At 37.9% G+C, this 20,056-nt stretch overlaps 9 protein-coding genes across 9 annotated transcripts; 3 read left to right on the top strand and 6 right to left on the bottom strand. All coding sequences in view use genetic code 12, as the record gives it.

Annotated features, from left to right (window-relative positions):
- Positions 1-206: 206 nt before the first annotated feature.
- VCP1 (AAA ATPase) lies at positions 207-2,705 on the bottom strand (the record flags this gene model as incomplete). The annotated part of the gene is made up of 1 exon (XM_001384755.1): positions 207-2,705. One exon carries the CDS (start codon positions 2,703-2,705, stop codon positions 207-209), a length of 2,499 nt encoding a protein of 832 aa, XP_001384792.2.
- Positions 2,706-2,878: 173 nt separating this feature from the next.
- On the top strand, positions 2,879-3,922 carry PICST_32082 (predicted protein; the record flags this gene model as incomplete). Its single annotated transcript, XM_001385092.1, has 1 exon — positions 2,879-3,922. One exon carries the CDS (start codon positions 2,879-2,881, stop codon positions 3,920-3,922), a length of 1,044 nt encoding a protein of 347 aa, XP_001385129.2.
- Positions 3,923-4,002: 80 nt separating this feature from the next.
- PICST_32081 (predicted protein) lies at positions 4,003-5,160 on the bottom strand (the record flags this gene model as incomplete). Its single annotated transcript, XM_001384754.1, has 1 exon — positions 4,003-5,160. One exon carries the CDS (start codon positions 5,158-5,160, stop codon positions 4,003-4,005), a length of 1,158 nt encoding a protein of 385 aa, XP_001384791.2.
- A 122-nt stretch (positions 5,161-5,282) lies between these two features.
- Positions 5,283-10,376, bottom strand: PICST_46807 (predicted protein; the record flags this gene model as incomplete). The annotated part of the gene is made up of 1 exon (XM_001384753.1): positions 5,283-10,376. The coding sequence occupies one exon, from the start codon at positions 10,374-10,376 to the stop codon at positions 5,283-5,285; it is 5,094 nt and encodes a 1,697-aa protein (XP_001384790.2).
- A 94-nt stretch (positions 10,377-10,470) lies between these two features.
- PICST_83761 (predicted protein) lies at positions 10,471-11,274 on the bottom strand. Its single transcript, XM_001384752.1, has one exon. The coding sequence runs from the start codon at positions 11,246-11,248 to the stop codon at positions 10,547-10,549; it is 702 nt and encodes a 233-aa protein (XP_001384789.2). The 5' UTR covers positions 11,249-11,274; the 3' UTR covers positions 10,471-10,546.
- An 892-nt stretch (positions 11,275-12,166) lies between these two features.
- COX10 (Heme A farnesyltransferase) lies at positions 12,167-13,525 on the bottom strand (the record flags this gene model as incomplete). The annotated part of the gene is made up of 1 exon (XM_001384751.1): positions 12,167-13,525. One exon carries the CDS (start codon positions 13,523-13,525, stop codon positions 12,167-12,169), a length of 1,359 nt encoding a protein of 452 aa, XP_001384788.2.
- A 290-nt stretch (positions 13,526-13,815) lies between these two features.
- PICST_46961 (predicted protein) lies at positions 13,816-14,832 on the bottom strand (the record flags this gene model as incomplete). Its single annotated transcript, XM_001384750.1, has 1 exon — positions 13,816-14,832. One exon carries the CDS (start codon positions 14,830-14,832, stop codon positions 13,816-13,818), a length of 1,017 nt encoding a protein of 338 aa, XP_001384787.1.
- Positions 14,833-15,176: 344 nt separating this feature from the next.
- On the top strand, positions 15,177-16,232 carry PICST_46516 (predicted protein; the record flags this gene model as incomplete). The annotated part of the gene is made up of 1 exon (XM_001385091.1): positions 15,177-16,232. One exon carries the CDS (start codon positions 15,177-15,179, stop codon positions 16,230-16,232), a length of 1,056 nt encoding a protein of 351 aa, XP_001385128.2.
- A 263-nt stretch (positions 16,233-16,495) lies between these two features.
- Positions 16,496-19,204, top strand: PICST_32075 (predicted protein; the record flags this gene model as incomplete). Its single annotated transcript, XM_001385090.1, has 1 exon — positions 16,496-19,204. The coding sequence occupies one exon, from the start codon at positions 16,496-16,498 to the stop codon at positions 19,202-19,204; it is 2,709 nt and encodes a 902-aa protein (XP_001385127.2).
- Positions 19,205-20,056: the final 852 nt, after the last annotated feature.

The following is a 20,056-nucleotide window of genomic DNA, read 5'->3' as shown; positions in this document are numbered from 1 at the left end:
AAGTTTACTTTTGCCCCTTCCACTTTACATTATCTTTCTATTTTAAGAGTATATAGTATATGTAAAATGTTTGTTATTTTATGATTAGGTGATAAAGAATGGATCTTTTCAAGGACATACTTTCCTGAACGATTGTGAAATATTATAATACAATATATAACCTCAACAGTTAACAACAATGTAAGTGCAATCTTTGAACATTTCAATTATACACTTGCATTTGGAGTGTTCGCTGTAGGCTCTATTGGCTCTATAACTTCAGAATCCTCGATAACACTCCACCCCATTCTCTTGTTTAACTTTTCGTATTTCATTCTATCTTTGTCGCTCACACTGGGATGAACATTGGAAAGGGCTCTATTAAAGTCTTGTTGAGTCACTTCCACTTGGTCATCAACATTTTCATTCTCGTAGTAGCCAGATGCATCCAAATCGTCGATTTTTTGATTTTGAAAGAATTTCTTTTTAAGAGCTAAGACTCCAGCTTCTCTTACTAGAGAAGACAAATCTGCACCGGAGAAGTTTCTGCACCTGTTATCATTTGCTATTGAATTCAAGTCCACGTCAACACTTACGGGGGTCTTGTTAGCATTAATAAGAGTTTTCAATATTTCAAGTCTTTCTTCAGCAGAAGGGAGCTCGATATACAAAGTCTTGTCCAATCTGCCGGGACGCAACATGGCAGGATCTATCATGTCTGGTCTGTTAGTGGCTCCAATTACAAACACACCCTTTCGATCATTCAACCCGTCCAATTCGGTAAGTAATGTGTTCACTACTCGTGAACTAGATTCAGATAAAGATGCATCCCTTCTTGGAACTAAAGCATCCAATTCATCAAAAAATATAATACACGGAATGGAAGCTCTTGCTCTCAGGAAGACTTGTCTAATTGCTCTCTCGGATTCACCTACGTACTTGTTGAGTAATTCTGGACCCTTGATAGATATGAAATTAGCTCGAGATTCATTAGCGACAGCTTTTGCTAATAATGTCTTCCCACAACCTGGCGGTCCCCACATCAAGACACCGGCTGGGGCGGTGATACCAACTTTTAAGTAAAGTTCTGGTTTTTTAATAGGCTGAACCACACACATGTGTAGCTCCATTCTCACCTTGTGTAAGGCTCCGACACTCTTCCATGTCACATCTGGTACAGTAGCAAATCCTTCCCTCTTGGCTGTTGGTTGTACCGTTGGAAGTGCTTCCAAGAAATCAGAATAAGAAATTGCTAATGGGTTTAATTGTTCGTCGCTCAATGGGTTGGGATGCTTAATTAAAAACTTTTGAATCGTAGATAATTTTTCGGTATCCGTCTTTCCTTCAAATTTTACGAGCGACTGGTTGTCAGGAATGAAAGTTGCACTATCAACATCCATTGAATCAAAACTGTTTGCATTGGAATCTGCAACTAGTAATTCCTCTTGCTGCTCACTGAGACTTTCGAATATTCTCTTTATTGCGGAAATTCCAGCAGCAGTCACCAAACTCTTCAAATCAGCTCCTACATATCCTGGAGTCATTTTTGCTAACTCTCGGAAATTGAAGTCTCCATTTTCTAACTTAATATTGCTGGTCATCTTTTTCAATATCGAGAGTCTTTCGTCCTCGTTAGGGACATTGAGACATATTTCTCTATCAAATCTGCCGGCTCTTCTCAAGGCAGCATCAAGCGAATCGGGTCGATTAGTAGCTCCTACTACAATCACTGGTTTTTCGGTCTTGCCTAACGATAATTCATCCATCAAAGTCAATAATTGAGCAACAATTCGCCTTTCCATTTCCCTCTGAGCACCTCCATCTCTTTTAGGTGTGATTGCATCAATTTCATCCATAAAGATGATGCAAGGCGCCAACGTTTTAGCTTCATCAAATATTTCCCTTAATTTTTTTTCTGATTCGCCAGACATCCCAGACACTATAGATGGAGCTGAAATGTTTATAAATGGGACCTGCAATTCACCAGCAAGTGCATTGGCAATAGTGGTCTTACCGCATCCAGGAGGACCGTAGAGCAAGACACCACGAGGAGGTTCTACACCAGTAGACGTGTAGATCTCCGGATGAAGGATAGGCAACCCAATCAATTCCATTAGTTGAGTAGTCGTACTGTCCAATCCACCTAAGGAAGACAATGTTAAACTTGGAGGAGTATGATCTATTTTGCTCCTGTGTTTCTTAGTAACTTGTTTGGATGAATCTTTTGTTCTCTTTTTCGATTGTTTTGCAACATCTTCTACCAGCTCTTCTGCATTTGGATCAAGCACTTCGTTGGCTAACTCACTTTTTGCAATTGAATTATTCAATTTCCAAGCAGTTACAACAGACTTGTTCAATGAATTAGAATCTTTTACTTCCATCAATCTACCTTCACCATAAAGTTCGGCATCACTATCATCTGTCTTTGTTGAACTATCAATTGTCCCCATAGTCTCTTCCTCTTCAGTTCGTAGTGTTTGAAGAGACGCTATTATTGACTTTTCCAACAAATTCTTCTTTATCCTCTTTAGTTTATAGTCCTTAGACTGAACATAATCAAGTGCCTGGGAAATAGTAATATCTTTGGCGAGTGCAATGTATGAGATGTTGTCATCAGATTGAGGTAAGCTCTTCAAATTTTCAGCTGTAGTCTCATCGAGCAATTCACAAATTAACTCGTATATCTTCACGTCAAGGCTATTCGTCACAGGCCGTTTCTTAGACATCTTTGGCTCTTGGACGGATAATTGATGCATCGTTCCTTTTCAACTTCCGATCAAAAAAAAGGTAGGGCATCTCATCTTTGATCACGTGATAATTTTAAAAATCAGTTGAAACAAATTGGCAGGAGATGAGAGGATAACCACCGTTTCTTTATACTAGATTCGGGGTCCACGACATGTCCAAAAGAATAACTAAAACATCAGCTATCCATGATAAACATTCAATTATAACAAGGGATACTGAACTGGGATTTGAATATGATTCAGATTCAGAGTCTGACGTAGAAAACGTATTTCCTAACATAAGAGTACAGAGGATTAGGGACAAATTATACCAAGACGAAGACGAAGACGAAGACGAGCAAGTTGACGATGAAGATGAAGAAGATGAAGAAGATAAAGAGGATGAAGAAGATGATGCAGATAACTTTGAAAATGAAAATGAAGAAGAAGTGGACGATTATATCGATGGTGACGGTATGAGAAATTTTGATATGGGAGAATCTATTGAAGTGGGTGACGTTGATTCAACCAGCGAAAGAAAAAATGGAAAAATAAAAAAATTAACATCTAGGCAGTTGCAGAAAGAGCAAAAGAGAATAAAGAGAACAGGCGTCTGTTACTTGTCTCGAATTCCACCCTACATGAAACCTGCAACATTGAGGTCAATACTATCTAGATTTGGTAAGATTGATCGTTTGTTCTTGAAGCCTGAAGACTCAGCAATATATCACAAGAGGGTAAAGTATGGTGGTAATAAAAAGAAGAATTTTACTGAAGGTTGGGTAGAATTTGTAAATAAAAAAGACGCCAAGATGTGTGCTAGTACCCTTAATGCTAATAAGTTAGGCGGAAGAAAGACGTCTTATTATTACGATGATGTCATCAACATGAAATATTTGTCGGGGTTCAAGTGGTTTGATTTAACGCAACAGATTGCTAAGGAGAACGAAGTAAGGCAGGCAAAATTGTCTCTAGAGTTATCACAACAACAAAAGTTGAACAAGACTTTTGTGAACAACGTTGAGAAGTCGAAACTAGTTTCTACCATACAGAGGAAAAGAAAGGAAAGAGACCCTGAACATGAGTCGGATTCACATATACGCAGAAGTTTCAAACAAAGAAAAGTCACTAGCACAAGGGCCGATGCCGATGAAGAACTCAAAGCAAGAGCCCAGCCTGATCGCAAGTTAAGTGATGTTTTGTCAAAGGTGTTTTGAGAAGGGAATAGCGAACGCAGATTCGCGGTGATTCAATGATTAAAGTACATAGTGCAATTATACAATTGTTATACAGGTTTCTATTTGTAAAGAGTCTCCTTTTCTACTCTACTCATTCTTTTACTTCGGGATTTCTTTTTCGGAAGCTGTTGCAAGAAGTCATACCTTAATGTAAGTTCTTTTTTTGAACAATCAAGCTCCTGAAGAAGAAAAGTACTTCCAATAGCTTCCAGTCTTGTAATTGACCTCAGTTTTACTATCTTTCGCAACTTCAACCATTTATCACTGGGCCATGTACCGCTTCCGCAAGTATTTGATTCGAATTCATGGTTTTTTCCGGAATTAGACTTGAACAACGTGGGTTCTGGACTCCTCAAGAAATGGTCGACAAATTCAGATTGTAAACTGTTCGATGGGGCGGCCAGCTTAATATCCTTAGAATTTGATTTGGGCGTAGAAGTAATATCAGGGTTAATCGTCTTCGTTTTTCTAATTGAAGTGCTGAGAGAATCCAACGTAAGGTTAACTTTCTCAATAATACTATCTCTTGATATTTCATCATTGATTATCAGCCTTGTAGGCTGGACTTTTACACGATATGGCAGATCTACTGACGTGTTCCATTTTGTGGCGATCAATTCATGTGAAGCTTTTTGTGGACTCGTATCACGTCCACCTTCAATTTCACTATTCGGCATCCTTTCAGTGTTCCAAGACAGCTTCTCCAATCTATTGTTGCTCTTTATTTTGCTAGGAGAACTTGCTAGAGTGTCCAAAATGTTGTTAAATTTCAATCTCGAAGAAGGTGAAACATGTGAATGAGAAGGTTGCCTTCCCCTAATGGCGAACCCATTAGGTCTGTCTCGCGGAGAAGAAACCAATTCATTCTGTCGAATAATGGTTCTCTGCTCTTCGTCCGAGTAACCGAAGTAATTACTGTTTGAGGATGAATTCATAGGCTGACGTCTGTGTGTTGTCATACTCTTCGCCTGGAACATTAAACGACTCTCCCTAGTTTTTGGTAAAGAGGAGATGCGTTCGCTGATTTCGGGCCCATTGGTCAATTCTGCATTAGTCCGATCATCTGTAGAACATTTCAGCTGAACTATGTCTTTGCTTGGAGACTCAAATTCCATTCCTGTGTCATCAAATTCTTCGTCCTCAAAACTCCCATTATCATCAGACAATGACGTTCGTATCGCTCCGTCTGTCAATGGGGGATTTGCATAGGCATTCATGCTATGGAAAGTCAGCCCTTATCAATGTTATTCATCCTAAAAGTACTACACGCGTTGGTAATTTCTAATATATTTTGTGAACTGTATAAATCTTTACTGGCGTAATTTTGACTGCGAAAGTACTACTTAAGATCATTTTGTATATCAAGTAGACAGGTATCAATATCTACTTCACTCAAACCAAAGGTTCTCTCATAGTTGATCAAACTAAAGGACTCAAAAAATTGTCTCAAATTAACAACACTCGAGATACTTGTTATTCCTCTAAGTAGCGGTAAAAGAGTACCTTGTGGTTGCTCAATCCTGATAGATTCTTCTTTTGAGAAGAATAAATCGCTTTCATTAGCAATTCTATCTACAAGAGCAATAATATTGCTCTTCGTACCATTTGCGATAATTTCGGGACTGCTTGAGACAAAGAGCCACTCGTTCAAATTAAATTCATCGTAGCCCAATAGCAATAACTGGTCTAATAATTTGCAACCAAACAAAAGCAATTTCAAGTTATCGTCTGATATATTTCTTAGCTCTTTGGAGTTCCTCCCACAGAAAGGTTCCAATATGGAGGATAATTCCTGAGTTATTATTGTCCAATGAGGGAGCAAATGCAATTCACTAAACTTGAGAGTAATTGCTCTTAGCAATGTTGTAATCTGGGAATTGTAGCTTGGAGGACAAGAGGTGTTGAGCGAATACTCGATTCTATCAAAAAGGTCATCCAATTGATTGAGGAAATAATCAATTGGTTGAACTACTATCAAATATGTAATTCTCTTGATTGTATTGATTTTGAGATCAACTTCTGAGTTTTCATTCCAAATAAAAAGGTTACTCGAAGTTGATGCAACAGTAGGGGTAATCTTTTGTATCATCTCTGTAAATTTTTCCTTTTCATTGGATATCCAACTTCCAATAATTGAATCCCAAAACTTGAACTTATTGGAATTTGAATTGAAAAAGCTTTGATCCATAAATGAATCATATACAAGTACTTTCCATGATCTATTAGGATGAAATTTACCAACAATATCTAAAAGCGTAAGAGCCTTCAAAGATACTTCGTCAACTTTTTTGGCTTTTATCTGAGGAGATATCAAATGAGAAATGAGAGTATTGATACAAGAAGAAGCCTTATCAGAGTCTTCAATAATGGTGTCCAAGTTTGGAATCACAACATTGAGAGAATCCAAAACATCATCAAGCTGAACTAATGGGATTTCAATTTTGCTTGGAACTTTGCTATCTTCATCATCGCTTTCTCTATCCAAATCTTGAGTCATTCCAGCTGATTTACTACTGACAGTATTATTGAATAATTTAATGAATACATCGGAGAGTTCCTTTCTATACTTTCTTTGTTCTCGCAATTTTGAGTTGTTGGCTTTTTGAGAAAGAATGTCACAAATCTTCAAGCAGTCAGGGTATATAGTGTGGTATTTCACACTGTGAGACAAAGAATCCCTTAAAAATTGAATAGAAGGTGCCCATACGTCAATAATGGTATCATTGTCAATAGATTGAAAATATTCGACCAAAAACTTCGACAACGCTTTCTCGGAAATTGGAATATTCAAAGACGCCCTACGGGACTCTTCCAAAAGTTGAGGATTACATCTGGAAACAATAGAGTCAAAAATGAATGGCAAGGTAACCTGAGATCTTCCCCCATCTAAAATGTTGAGTAACTTGATTGCAGGAGACATTGTAGGTGAAATGGAAACCAATGTTTCTATTACTTCTTGTTTTTCCAAATCCATGAGGGACTCTAGCAACTTCCGGGCCCGAAATTTGAGCTTATGTCCAACATAAGTCAACGACCTATCTGCAATAATTGTGCAATTAGGCTCTATTTGTGGTTTAGAATCAGACCAGTTCCAGATTTGGAAGCATAAATTCACAGAATCTTGGAAAGATAGTAATATGGAATATAGTTTATTCTGCTCTATTGTTCTTATTGCTGGAGACTCTATCAGAAAAACACCCAGAATAACTGTGTTCAAGAATCCAGATTCAGCGTTAGTATGATATGATTTATCTACATTAGCCCTCAACTTAGATGTAAGCAAGAAGCTATGACTGATTGATAAGAGATCCTCCAACCCAGAAATCAAGATATTCATTGACACCTCCATATCTTCTGATTCATCGAAGTGCTCAAAATTTGTTAATTTCTTGAAGAAGTAGTCAGTCTTGGATATAAGAGAATCATTTAGCTGCAATAAGACACTGAAAACAGACTCGTTAAAAAGGTAGAGGGACCTCGTCAATAAAGATATCCAACTTTCCAAAAGCAATGATGATTTCGACTTCTGAATTCCTTGAATGATGAAATTTACCAATAATGGCTCTTTATCTTCGTCTGAAACATGAAGCAAATTCAAGTTTATTTTCAATTCCTCGGATAACTCCAAGAAGTGAAAAATGCAACTCAAAAACTTCGTCTGAATAAGCTCTAAAATATCTGTATCTAGATTTCGAAGGTGCATGTAGTAACTGCAAACCTGAATAAGCAAGTGGAACTTGTCAGCGAAATTGCTTTCATTTCCAGTGATTAATTGTGTCAACAATTTTAGTAAATTGGTAATACAATCATAGTACAGCCTCAAAGCTTTTCTGTCCAGCAAAATTGACTTATTCAACTGAAGCTTCATAAATTTGTCAATGACAGAGAGTAGCAAAGATTTATATGTTGATATGTCCCAATTATTGGACTTCACTAGGCTCAACTTTGCACTGTTATCCAAAACTGCAAATTCATTACTGCAGGCTTCTCTCAAGGGTTTCCCATTGGAATTTACAACATTAACTAGTGAGTCCAAGTGGTACGAAAACTGTGCCAAATCATCATCTGAACGTAGTTCAGATCTGTTACCCATCATAAAGTCAAAATCAAGCAAAGGGTTCGTTGTAAGTTTAAGCAATCGGTTTGCTGAACCATTCTTAATAGCCAAACGTACAAAATTCTTTATCCCTAAATAATTTGGACTATCCTCATCATGTAAATCATCCAAAATTAATTGCATCGGCCGAATTAGAATTGAATCTCCCTCGCTAAAAGATGTTGAGTGAGTCCAGAGAGTCTCGAATGCTCGAACTCTGCTGGATCTTGGTAATTTCTTCAAAAGATCAAACACTCCAGCCTCGATATTGTGATTTGAACAAGACAATTCCAATTCATAAATGGTCTTTACCGCTTCGACTTGATGGTTTGCCGGACATGGGGAATGTATAGATGACCAGATGTTTGTCAAAATAATCTTTAAGAGTTTTTTTCTTTGAAGTTCGGCAATTGACTTGGAAAGGTAACTGAACACCTTAGAAATTCCAAACGCAACCAATAAGTTCTTTTGCTTAGTAGCCAGATCTGATAAATCATTGGTAATATCTAAAGCGAGCATGGCATCGATAAGATTTATGGTTGACAATGTTCCAGCCTCTATATTTGGAATGTTATAAAACATTTCACATAAAATAGTAGAAAGCCTGAGGCATTTCTTCTCTTCCAGGATATATTTAACGAACATACTTCCTACTAATAGTAGAATAGTGTATGATAATCCACCTTTTGAAATTGGAAACTCGATAGTATCGTCAGATATACGCCTGTGGTAGTAATCCTTAACTAGGTCAACTATTTTCTCTTCCGAATAATTTGCCTCGGATACATCTTCAATTGGGGAATATGCACGAGGTGGAACCAAACCAAATAATAATTCAAGTATATTTAGACGTTCCAAGCTAAGTTCGGAATTAGTGAGTAAGCATAGGATAGCAAGAGGAGCGTGCACTGTAATCATTTCTTCTTCATTGAAATTAAAAGTCCGCAAGACAAATTCAAGAAGATCCAATTTTGTAGAGTTATTTTCCACTAAAATGTTTATGATATCATTCCAAATGTAAGAAGATTCTATTCCATCAAAAAAGGATTGGGCAGCTTTCAAAATTACGTCATCATCTCTATTATCGTAGCATTTCGTCAAGAATGGTGAAAACAATTTAGGTGTAAGCAAGTTGCTGATTTCCCACTTGTCCATTAAGATTAATTGAGCGATTCGGAAGCCGTCAACAATTGATTTCGTATCGTCGCTGTTCACCAACTTCAATAACCCAGAATTCAAATCTGTTAAGGCATACAGCTCAAAATATGTGGATCTGGACATAGAAAACGAATGGTCAGGATCGACTTCAGGACCCAAGAACAAATTCCATAACCTTCTGTTTAAACTCATGTCTTTTTTTAGCGTCACTCTACAACAAGCCATTATTAACAACTCCTTATCTTTCACTGATACAAGCCTCTCAAATGCATCACTATCTAATGGCAAATGTGACAACAATATATCGAAAAAGCCTCTGACAACGATTATGTCACTTGCAGTATTAAGTGTCGTCAGAGAATTGATGGAAGTAGCAAATGCTCTAATCAAGAGGCCAGGGTCCGGTGATAGACAAGACCTCGCCTCCTCAGAAAAGTACACCGTATCGTTTTCTTTTAGTGACGTGAAAACTGGCAATCTCCTGTTGCACCAGAACAATGACCCTAGTCTTTTTTCAGGATTACTAATTATGCAACGGAACATACATTGCCAGAAATGGGTGTCATCATTAAGCTTCAATTTGAATGAATCCATTAAATCCAATATATCGTTGAAGGCCTCTGAATTTTCGTCATCTAAACCTGGTAGTAAACACAAAATGAGTGGCTTCGTAACCATTTTCAAACTAATACTGTTGATAGTTGGAAGGATAATATTCTTCAATATTCTGATGAATTGTGGCTTAACCAGTATAGAACAATATGAAAGAACGGGTAATAAACCTGGCAACCATATTGAAAGTTCTTTATTGAGTGTATCGGGAGTCAATGCATTGAAAATAGTCTCATAAATGCTTAATGTCTTCTGGTGCACACCACTGGGTAGTCTTGATGATAAACAAAGAGATAATTTATTCGCCACTTGAGAAGGATATGGAATCCACTTAACTGTATGATACATATTGGGGTCTTCTGTCAACTGCAACGCTTTCAGGAGTCTTGAAAGAAACGCTATGTAGTCCGCCCATTCGTCTAAAGTGTCAAAAGATGTCAACACCTTTTCGATCTGTTGAACATATCTTTTATCTTTAGAAGACAATTGCGATTGGTCGCCACCCTTTCTTAAAACAAAGGAAGGAATTGCCCTTGTGAAGCTATTCGGGAGTTTGCTCGGCTCCATGACTAGCTTGGGGGTTTCTAAAGGAACCTTATGGAGAATTGTAATTTCCAATAATGAACAAATATATCCAATTAATGTGTTGTCATGTTTATATGCAGGCGATCTTGAATGTATTTCCGTTGCAGTATGCTCTTATCAAAAAAGAAGTTTAAGCTATATGGAATATATACTTAATTGAGGATTGTGCCAACAAAAGTCATGAAGTCTATCAACTCTTGTTCGCCTGTGCTGTGAGCGACATAATCATAAGTTTTGAATTCTAGTTTATGGTATCCTAAGGACTTGAAAAATTCACTTGTTTCCTTGCCCATACTACAAGGAATAAGAGGATCAATTACACCATGACCTTGGAAAATCGGCGTATTGTAGTTAGCATCCTTCCCATCGTGTAACTTTTCAATTGAACTCTTAATAGGACAAAATCCAGATAAGGCTACTACTCCGCCTATTTTGAAGTCCAACAAAGCAATTGTCGATAAAGAAATTGCAGCACCCTGAGAGAATCCACCAATGATTATCCTCTCGGCTGGGATCTTGTGCACATCTATTTGTTCTTTGATTAGAGCTTTCAATACGTCGCAACTCTTTAGGAAACCAACTTCATCCTGTTTTGCATTAGGATTGCCAAATTCGTAAATATCGAACCATGAAGGCATCACGTATCCTCCATTAACAGTAATTGGGATACTGGGAGCATTTGGGAATATATAGTTGATGCTGTCGGCATCTTTTATAATTCCCTTTTGTTGCACCAAAGGATGCAACCACGACCAACCTTCCCCAGAATCACCAAGACCGTGGACAAAGATAAGTGCCGATTTAGCAGGAGTGCGACTGGCATTGATTCTAATAGCAGAAATTAGCAGGGCCATCTTTGCAGCCTGTATTCTTCTAATGCCCGCTACCAAATGGAAAGAACTACTTCAATACACTCGAGAGTCTCCGTTTCGAAATTGGTTGATCAAAATAAAAATATATGGACTATATGCAGCATCAATTAGACTCGTGGTTAACCGAAAGCTTCAGCAATCTTGGAATCTTTCATTTGCAAAGAGAACAATTCGATCCCCAATTGCTTAGACCAAGCTTACTGCAACTAGATCGCTGAATGTCTATGTCTAACTTTGAAGTCTTTCATTTGATCAGTTACACGATTGTAAAAGCATGATTGTGGTTCTAGCGTTGCAAACTGGTGTAGATGCATGTATTTTCAATACTCAGAAAGTACATGGCCTTGAAACTAAGCTACTATCGGACAAAATTAACCGTATCTGTAATATGGGTATTCAGTGAAAAATTTATCGTTGATCCAAAGTCAGAATTACATTTTATTCCCTTGGTGCCTCGTTGAAGTTTGTCAGCATATTGCAAGATTTTTGCAACAATTCTCAGAAAAAAACGTGAAATCGCATTTTCATATTTTTATTAGAAGTGCCGTAAATACTGGAGCAACTAATCAACGGTGAAAAGGGTACATTTACAATTGATCATATTTATCGGCACTACAAGAAGTACACTTCAATAAAACGAGAAGCTCACAGGGTCTCTATTTAGATAATGCATTTATTCATTACAGGACTCCAATAGAAAAGATAGACATAAAATTAAGGAATCATTTCTTGAAAATCTGATGTTCATTTGAGGGAAGCTTGGGCAATTATCCGAAAATAATTGTAATACGTTTAACTCCTTGAGAGGACAATTAGGACAGATCTTATTCTCTTTCCTCTAAACTAGCTTACATTTACAATTTAAGTTATTTGAATGTATTAGAATATGTACAAGTAAATTCATGAGCTCAACACGGCATCATCACTATTTAGACCCAAGTATCTAAACCACCTGTCCCACTGTCCTTTTTTATGAATCATGGCTAGTATCAATACAGCAGGTAAATGCCAAACCGAACACCAGAACAATTTCTTTGCATGAGTGCCTGCCAATGCCAAACCTTCAGCTGTTGGGTTTGAACCCGAGTAGTTTTTTTGCTGTTGTCTCCAGAATTGGAAGGCTAGGTATGCTAACCAACCATTTGCAATAGCCGAATCAATAGGAAATACCCAGTCAGTAACACCATAATAAGTCAATCCGAAACACAATGGAAACATCAAAAATGAGTAGCGCAAAGCAACTCGGGCATTCAATTTAGGGTTTTCGGCAGCAGTCATGACATACCCAGCTTGCTTATATTGCTCAGCAATGTTATGAGATAATGCATTGAAATGTGGAAATTGCCAAGCATACAACAAACCAGCAAGACACCAAGCACCAGGATGTGAAAGAGGCGATGAGGCCGCCCAACCCATCAAGGGAGGAATGGCACCGACAATAGCACCAACCCAAGTGTTGATAATAGACCTTCGCTTAAGTGATGTATAAATCCAAGCATATAATACCAAATTTGTGAATCCAAGAATTGCAACAGTGGGATTAACTCCTATCCAAAGCATTGAGCATCCAATAGTACCTGTTGCAGCAGCAAAAGTATAGGCTTGCGTTGGAGAAACCAATCCACGGACGACTGGTCTCCCAACTGTTCTGGGCATCTTCTTATCAAACTCAGGTTCTCTACCCATATTAATAGCATTCGCAGCACCGGAACACAAAGCTGTCCCTATGGTCAAAAATGCCAACTCTCCTAAAGATACTGAATAGGGTGAAATCGCATAAGAACATATTGAACTTAGAGTAACAAGGACAGTCAAATTGGGCTTCGTGAGTTTAATATAAGGATTGATTCTGCTACGGAGGTCCGTTGATGTATTTGGGATAGTGCTAAGGGTCGCAAATTTGGCTTCAGAAGACTTTGAAGGCTCCCTAGGAACAACCTTGAATGGAATATGACTGGAATTGGTTTTCTGGGACAGCTTAGCTTCTGGTTCCTGGCAATTCAATACTTTTGTAGCAACATCTTCGAGTATCGAATTTTTTGAAGTTTCTTTATTTGATTCAGAAGTCTCATTGGCTGATACTGAGGGATTTAGACCTCTGCCTCTTATTGAAACTGTGGAATTCCGACCATAAAGGGCCAAAAATGGATTGGCTATGAAGTTCTGATTTACGTGTAACTTCTTCTTAGTATTCTTGAAGAAGAAATTAAAATTGTTGACCTTATTCAATCTAGGCAACACTATTATTCGAGTGGACATTCTATCCCAAATCTATTAGTGTAATCTGAACATGTATCTTCCAAAGTTTGACCTGAGAAGATCAGAATTCCATACCGCAGAGACGTTCAGTTAGCACTCTCTTTCACTCGTCCTATTTTTTTTGTGTAGCTCACTTCTCAACTAATCTTAGCACTTCCACACGACCATGGCATGGGGCTGACAAGGGCTCTAAAAAGCAAATCCCGCTAATTGATTATGTGGTGATCTACAGCAATGAAATGCTAATTGAGTATATGTATTACTTATGAAAGATAAAGATATTATGTGTACTATTCTTGTGTACTTTCACCCTTTTCTTCATTACTTAAGAGAGAAATAACGCCAGTTTCAAGTTCAGAGGACGATTTCTTTTCGTTAAGCTTCTTGTTTTCAAGCTTATTCTCAATCAAATCATGGAAAGCAATGATTGCTCTGACAAGTGTACTTATATAGACGATCATTAACTCGTCATTCGTCTTAATCGTAAATGCTGCCGACAAAGGATTACTTGATTGGCTTGGTGTTTGTGAATCTACAACGCCTTCGCCTCCAACCAAGTTGGAATTAGATAGGTTTGGTAGTAAGTTGAACACGTTCTGCAATTTTCCCAAAATGGTATGATTTATAGGGAGCTTTTTTTGGTAGACTTTGTCCAAGTAATTGGCAATTTCTTTAAGCTTTTGGTGCAATCCCAACAAGGATTGATATGTCTGTGTAACTCTCAAGGACAAGTTTCCTGCCGCTTGATCTCTGATGTCTCTCAATAAGTGTTCAACACCAATTTCTTCAGCCTCTTCTGCTTCAATAAGCGATGGAACATGAACAAATGTCTTTTCAGCAGCGGAACCATCGTTCTTAATATCATCTACTGCGAAGTAAGCATCAGTAGGAATACCTACTTCTCTTGGCTGTACATCCACGATAAGTAGTAATGGATTTGAAGTATATTTCTTGAACACATCATTAATTTTCAAGTCTGATGGTCTTAGCTTGGGACCAGAGTGATACCAACCGATTAATTTTTCCTTTGCATTAATCTTTTTGAACATATCGCCCATGGAGTCTATAAAATTCTGGTCCAAGAACCAAACACTGGGGTTTTTCTCGTCCTCTTCAAAGGGAATGGCGTATGAATTTGTGACTTTGATCAAATCAGTGGAGTTGTCGCCTAAAATAACGCCAACTACTCTTTTCTTCGAGTCTTTGGCAACTCTGTTAAAGTGATCGACAACTGATAATAACACCAATGGTGAAACAGAAACGGTTTTACTCAAGAATGTTAATTCACTTGCTGTTGGTGCTGACATGATGGTGATTCTATATAGTATTGAAATGGAAAGAAAGCCTGAAGACTAAGTAGTAAGGTAAATTTTCCAGGAATATGAACGACTATTAGACTATCGATGAGTAGCTATGTATCCAGGACAGTACAATGGCGACTGGTTCTTCTTGTACTTTTGTTCTATAGAGACCGTACAAACTTGTTTCAATGATTTTGCCTCCAAAGGCGTTGACTTGGAAAGCGAGTCGTGCGACAAACACAAAAATTAAGTTTCTATAGTGGGTGCACCAAGATGAACTGAGCACAGCATTACAAAGTGGTACACTGGCTCTTCAAAAGCTAGCTCTAATTTCAACTTCGCAAAAGATTATGTTCGGGCAAGTAGTTATTGGACCTCCAGGATCAGGAAAGTCTACATATTGCTATGGAATGCACCAATTCATGTCTGCAATAGGGAGAAAACTGTGTATAATCAATCTTGATCCCGCTAATGACCGCTTACCATATCCAGATTGTGCATTGGATATACGTGACTTTATAACTTTGGAAGAAGTCATGGAGGAATTAAAATTAGGCCCAAATGGAGGTCTTATGTACGCATTAGAAAGTTTGGATGAAACAGGAATAGACCACTTTATCGACATGATAACTGAGTTGGTTGAAGATCAGAACTACTTAATTTTTGATAGTCCAGGACAAGTAGAATTATTCACCCATCACAATTCGATCTATAAGATATTTAAGAGGTTAACAAATACAAAAAGGCTTCGGTTATGTGTGGTGTTGCTTGTTGATTCCTTATACCTTACCAGTCCTTCACAATACATTTCAATTTTACTACTAACTTTAAGATCTATGTTGCAACTAGATTTTCCTCAAGTGAATGTGATATCAAAGATAGACATGTTGAAAAATTACGGGGAATTGCCGTTTAGACTCGACTACTATGCTGAAGCTCAAGATTTGGAACAACTAACTCCTTACTTGGAGAAAGAGTCTAATTCAGTTCTAGGTAGAAACTATGTTAGATTAACTAAAATGATTGGAGAGTTGGTAGAAGATTTCAACCTTGTGTCATTTGAAGTTTTGTCCGTGGAGAATAAGCAAAGTATGATAAATTTACTCAGCGTAATAGATAAAGCAAATGGCTACAGCTTTGGAAGTGAGATTGGAGGAGACTCTATCTGGAGCGAAGCTACGAGGCAAGGTGGGGCTTCAGGATATGCGGCGGTAGATATCCATGAACGTTGGATTGAATATAAAGATCAATATGACCAAGAAGAAAGAAAGTCAGAAGAAAGACTTGAACAAAGTGATAATGAAGGTGATGCTACACAGCCTTCTATGACAGAGGATGAAGAATGGGAACTTGCCGTTCATGAATGGGAGAAGAATAGAGGAGCAAGTGGTCCTCTTTCTAGATGAACATGTCTCTCTAAATGAATATACTGCAACTGTTAAATATGTATTATAAAAATTGTATATCTCTCCCGAACAAAAATATAAAGAATATTATAAATTTGCAACTCATGTGGAATTCCATTTTTGTGAAATGATTTGTATTTCTATTATAGTTTAACTCGTAGACTTTCGGTAGTGTACATGAAATTGAGAAGATCTAGGGAACATTTTTTTTGAAGTATTGCAATAACCTTTAGGTTACAACTCACTTACTTAATTCGGTGGAGATGTCGTCTCTATTGAGTGAAATAGAGTTGGATGGGAGTCCAGATCAAGCTGAGTTGCTATTATCTACTCTTAAGAACACTATCACCAGTATCTCAGCTAGACGTGATGCTCTCGCAGACCAACTAAAGAATTACAAAGCATTACATATACAATTAGAAGAGAATGAAAAGCAGCTTGAATCAGTCACAGTATACTTAGGAGAAGGGTATTTTGTTGAAAGAACCCCTCAACAGGCGTTGGTGTTCATGAGCAGTCGAGTTGTCACGTTGGAAAAGGCAGTTTCTGAGTTAGATGCCAAAGCAAAAGAAGCAGAGGACACAATATTCAAATTAAGCAAATTTAACGAACTTGCAAAGCTCGAAAGCAATAGCAAGGAGGAAAAAGTTAATGAAGAAGGCTTACTTTTTATGGATATTAAGGAAGAATTGGACGAAGAAGGACATGTAATCAGTGCTACAATTAATGACAAACCATTGGAACATCCCCTCGAGAAAGCTGACACGATAGAGTCTCCTGCTAGTATATTAAAATTCCCGCAGAAGAAGGAATTTGAGTACATTCAAGAGAGTTTGATTGAAGAGAATGGAACATTTTCTAACGATTCCGATCCAATTAAAGAAGATCAAGACCAATTACAAGAACTATTTGAGGATATGGAGATTGTTCAAAGACCCCTGAAAAGTATCAATGATGCCATTGTAAATCGAGATGATTTGCTTAATAAAATTGATGAGCTCAAGATAAGCCCTGACGATAAATTCAAATTGAAACAAATGTGCTTGGAAGAGTATGCAAAATTATATGATACCAAAGGCAAGGTCGATCAGGACAAGGAAAGAAGCAATGTGCAAGATTCAACAGGCGCAGATATCTCTGAAGAATCACTTGATGAGGTCAAGAGTAAGGAAAGACAAGAAGTAATTGCCAGCATTGTCAAGGAGAATAACTTGGATGTTGTGGTTTCTACAAGCACACCGGTTAATGAAAAAAGTGTTGCAATAGATAGAAACGATATATTAGAGCTTGAATTACTTGCTGATGACTTTGACGACTCAGAAGCTTCGGTGGTAAAGTATGCAGATGATGAAGAGTGGGACTTTGACTTTTCCGATGGAGAAGAAATAGATGACGATGATGATGATGATGATGATGATGATCTTGCAGACGAGCTATTATACGGTGACAGATCCGCAATTTTGACTCCAAACCAGAATGTGACTGCGAGTAACATGCTTTGGGATCAGGTTATGAAGTTGCGTGAAACTGGAACAGAGGACGTAAATGGGAATCCCCCAATAGAGACAGCAAGGACAGAAAAGAACAATAAATCTAAGAAAACAGTCAGATTTGCTGAGAATTTGCAAATTAAAGAGGTCGAGAATATTAGTGAATCATTAAGGAATGTTCCGCACCGACACAGGGTCTCATTGTATAGGCAAAACTTGATTGCAACAAACAGAGCAAATTCCACCCATGATGAAATCGAATATGTTGAAGACTTTCCATCAATTTCAGATAGCTTTGTTGAAGATAACCAACAGGACAACTCCAAAGCGGAAAATAATATCGTGGAGAATTACATCATTGAGAATAACATCGTTGAGGATAACATGGTTGAGAATAACATCGTGGAGAATAACGTTGTTGAGAAAAACATTGTGGATAGCATACCGCAGACAATACAAGAAAATACTATTGAACAGAATCAACTCGATTCTAAGGGGGTTTCAAAATTCAAAAAGGGTATTCTTCAGAGTTTACCTAGAAAATTGATTGTGAATGAAGCATTGCCTAATGCAGCAAGTGGAGAAACTTGGAATAGAAGGGAAATGATCGAGAAATCAATAGTTGAAGTAGAGGAGAAGAAGATCTCTCCCCTAGTCAAGGACGAAACTGATGGTGTTCATCGTGAAGTTGTCGAAAGACAACCAACGACTACTGCTTCTACTGCTAGTGATAAAGAAAAAGTCGAACGGAAAGTTTCAAAGTTTAGAGCAAATAGAACTAAATTGAAAAGTTCAGCAGCAAAAAATGATCTATTCGAAGAGGATAGGTCTATCCAAAGAAGTGATCTTGACGAAGCCAACATTAGTATAGAAGAGGACGAAGTCATCGACGAAGAAGTGAGAAGTCACTCAAGCATCAAAGAAACAACATTGGATTATCTTTCCCTACAGGATGATATGGACACAATGGCCAAGGCATATGTTCTTGGTATATACGATGACGATATTAGGACCGTGGGCCCTGTTGTAGATAAACTCGACGACTTTGAAGTTCTTAATAGAATGATAGATTCAATGTCAAGCAAAGAATCGCTTTCAAACCAAGAAGAAACCAACAGAAAATCAGAGATCTTGAAGAGTTTGAAAGATTACGATACGTCATTTGATCCTCAGCTCGATGAAATTGTACCTGAACTGGTACCCGAAGACGAAGAAGCAGACGAGGGTCCTATTTTGCTAGACGAGATTGTGGAAAATGATTTTAATGCTACTGGTGAAATTGAGGATTTCGATGAAATGGAAAACGAGATGCTAAATCAAGAAGTAGTAACCAATTATCATAAGTTGAGGCAGAGGATAATTTTTCAGAATAATGATAAGGGCTTCCGAAAAACAGACGAAGAATTAGCTATGGAACCTTTGGATGAAGACGGAAACCCCATCAAGGTCAGTAGATTTAAGGCTGCAAGAATGACCAACTAGCATATATGTGTACATAGAAATGACGATAATAATGAATATGCTGCCGAAAGTACTATAAATTGGGCAAGTCAAAAACTAGTTCTAGTAGAATTCACTCTTCATAGAAACAAACTCAACATCAAAAGCGCTGCTGTTTTCCGACCGAAGAATCTCCTTGTGGAGTAGTAATCTGGGGTCTGGCATTTGGAATCTGGGGTCTGGAATCTGGAATCTGGGGTCTGAATTGTGGAAAGAGGCGAATGTCCGGAATAGCAGGAAGTTTCAATTGCCCGGATTCGCGATCAAGTTGAAAACTCCGGCTACGCATGCTGAATTCCGGAGATGTAAGCTCACGCCATTGGGAACAAAATTTTTTTTCGGAGTTCAAGGTTTGAAAGTATTGTGATAGCTGAATTCCGCTGTTTACTAGGTCGGTATTTTTTTACTAAACATTAGACCCGTGATCACCTCATGAACGAGCCGATATGGCCACTAATTTCACATTGGCCAAGCACTACACTTCCAATAACCGGCTACCAGGATCAAAAATAGATGACTCCATATAGAGAGCGAACATCATGCTTATCAAAGCTAGCCCGAACCTGAGTCAGGGGCTCCAGAATTGAGATATCTTTAAGATTGCTTGAAAATCGAACATGATACTAAAGTGAGAACAGGTTAAACCGACTATGTCGGAGAATCCGAATCTTGGAAAATAGGGCAATAAGCTTTAGGTTTCGGAGTCTGGCACATGAGCATCCCCATGCATGGTATGGGGTACTGCATTACACTTTGCCTCATCCAATCGGAGGTTGTACAAATATGCAACATTATTGCACTTTGGGGAAGTGAAAAGAGGCAATTGTAATTTCA

The sequence above is a fragment of the Scheffersomyces stipitis genome, chromosome 5 (genome assembly GCF_000209165.1).
Source record: "Scheffersomyces stipitis CBS 6054 chromosome 5, complete sequence".
Taxonomy (NCBI): domain Eukaryota; kingdom Fungi; phylum Ascomycota; class Pichiomycetes; order Serinales; family Debaryomycetaceae; genus Scheffersomyces; species Scheffersomyces stipitis.
This window is presented reverse-complemented; position numbering and strand designations above follow the sequence as displayed.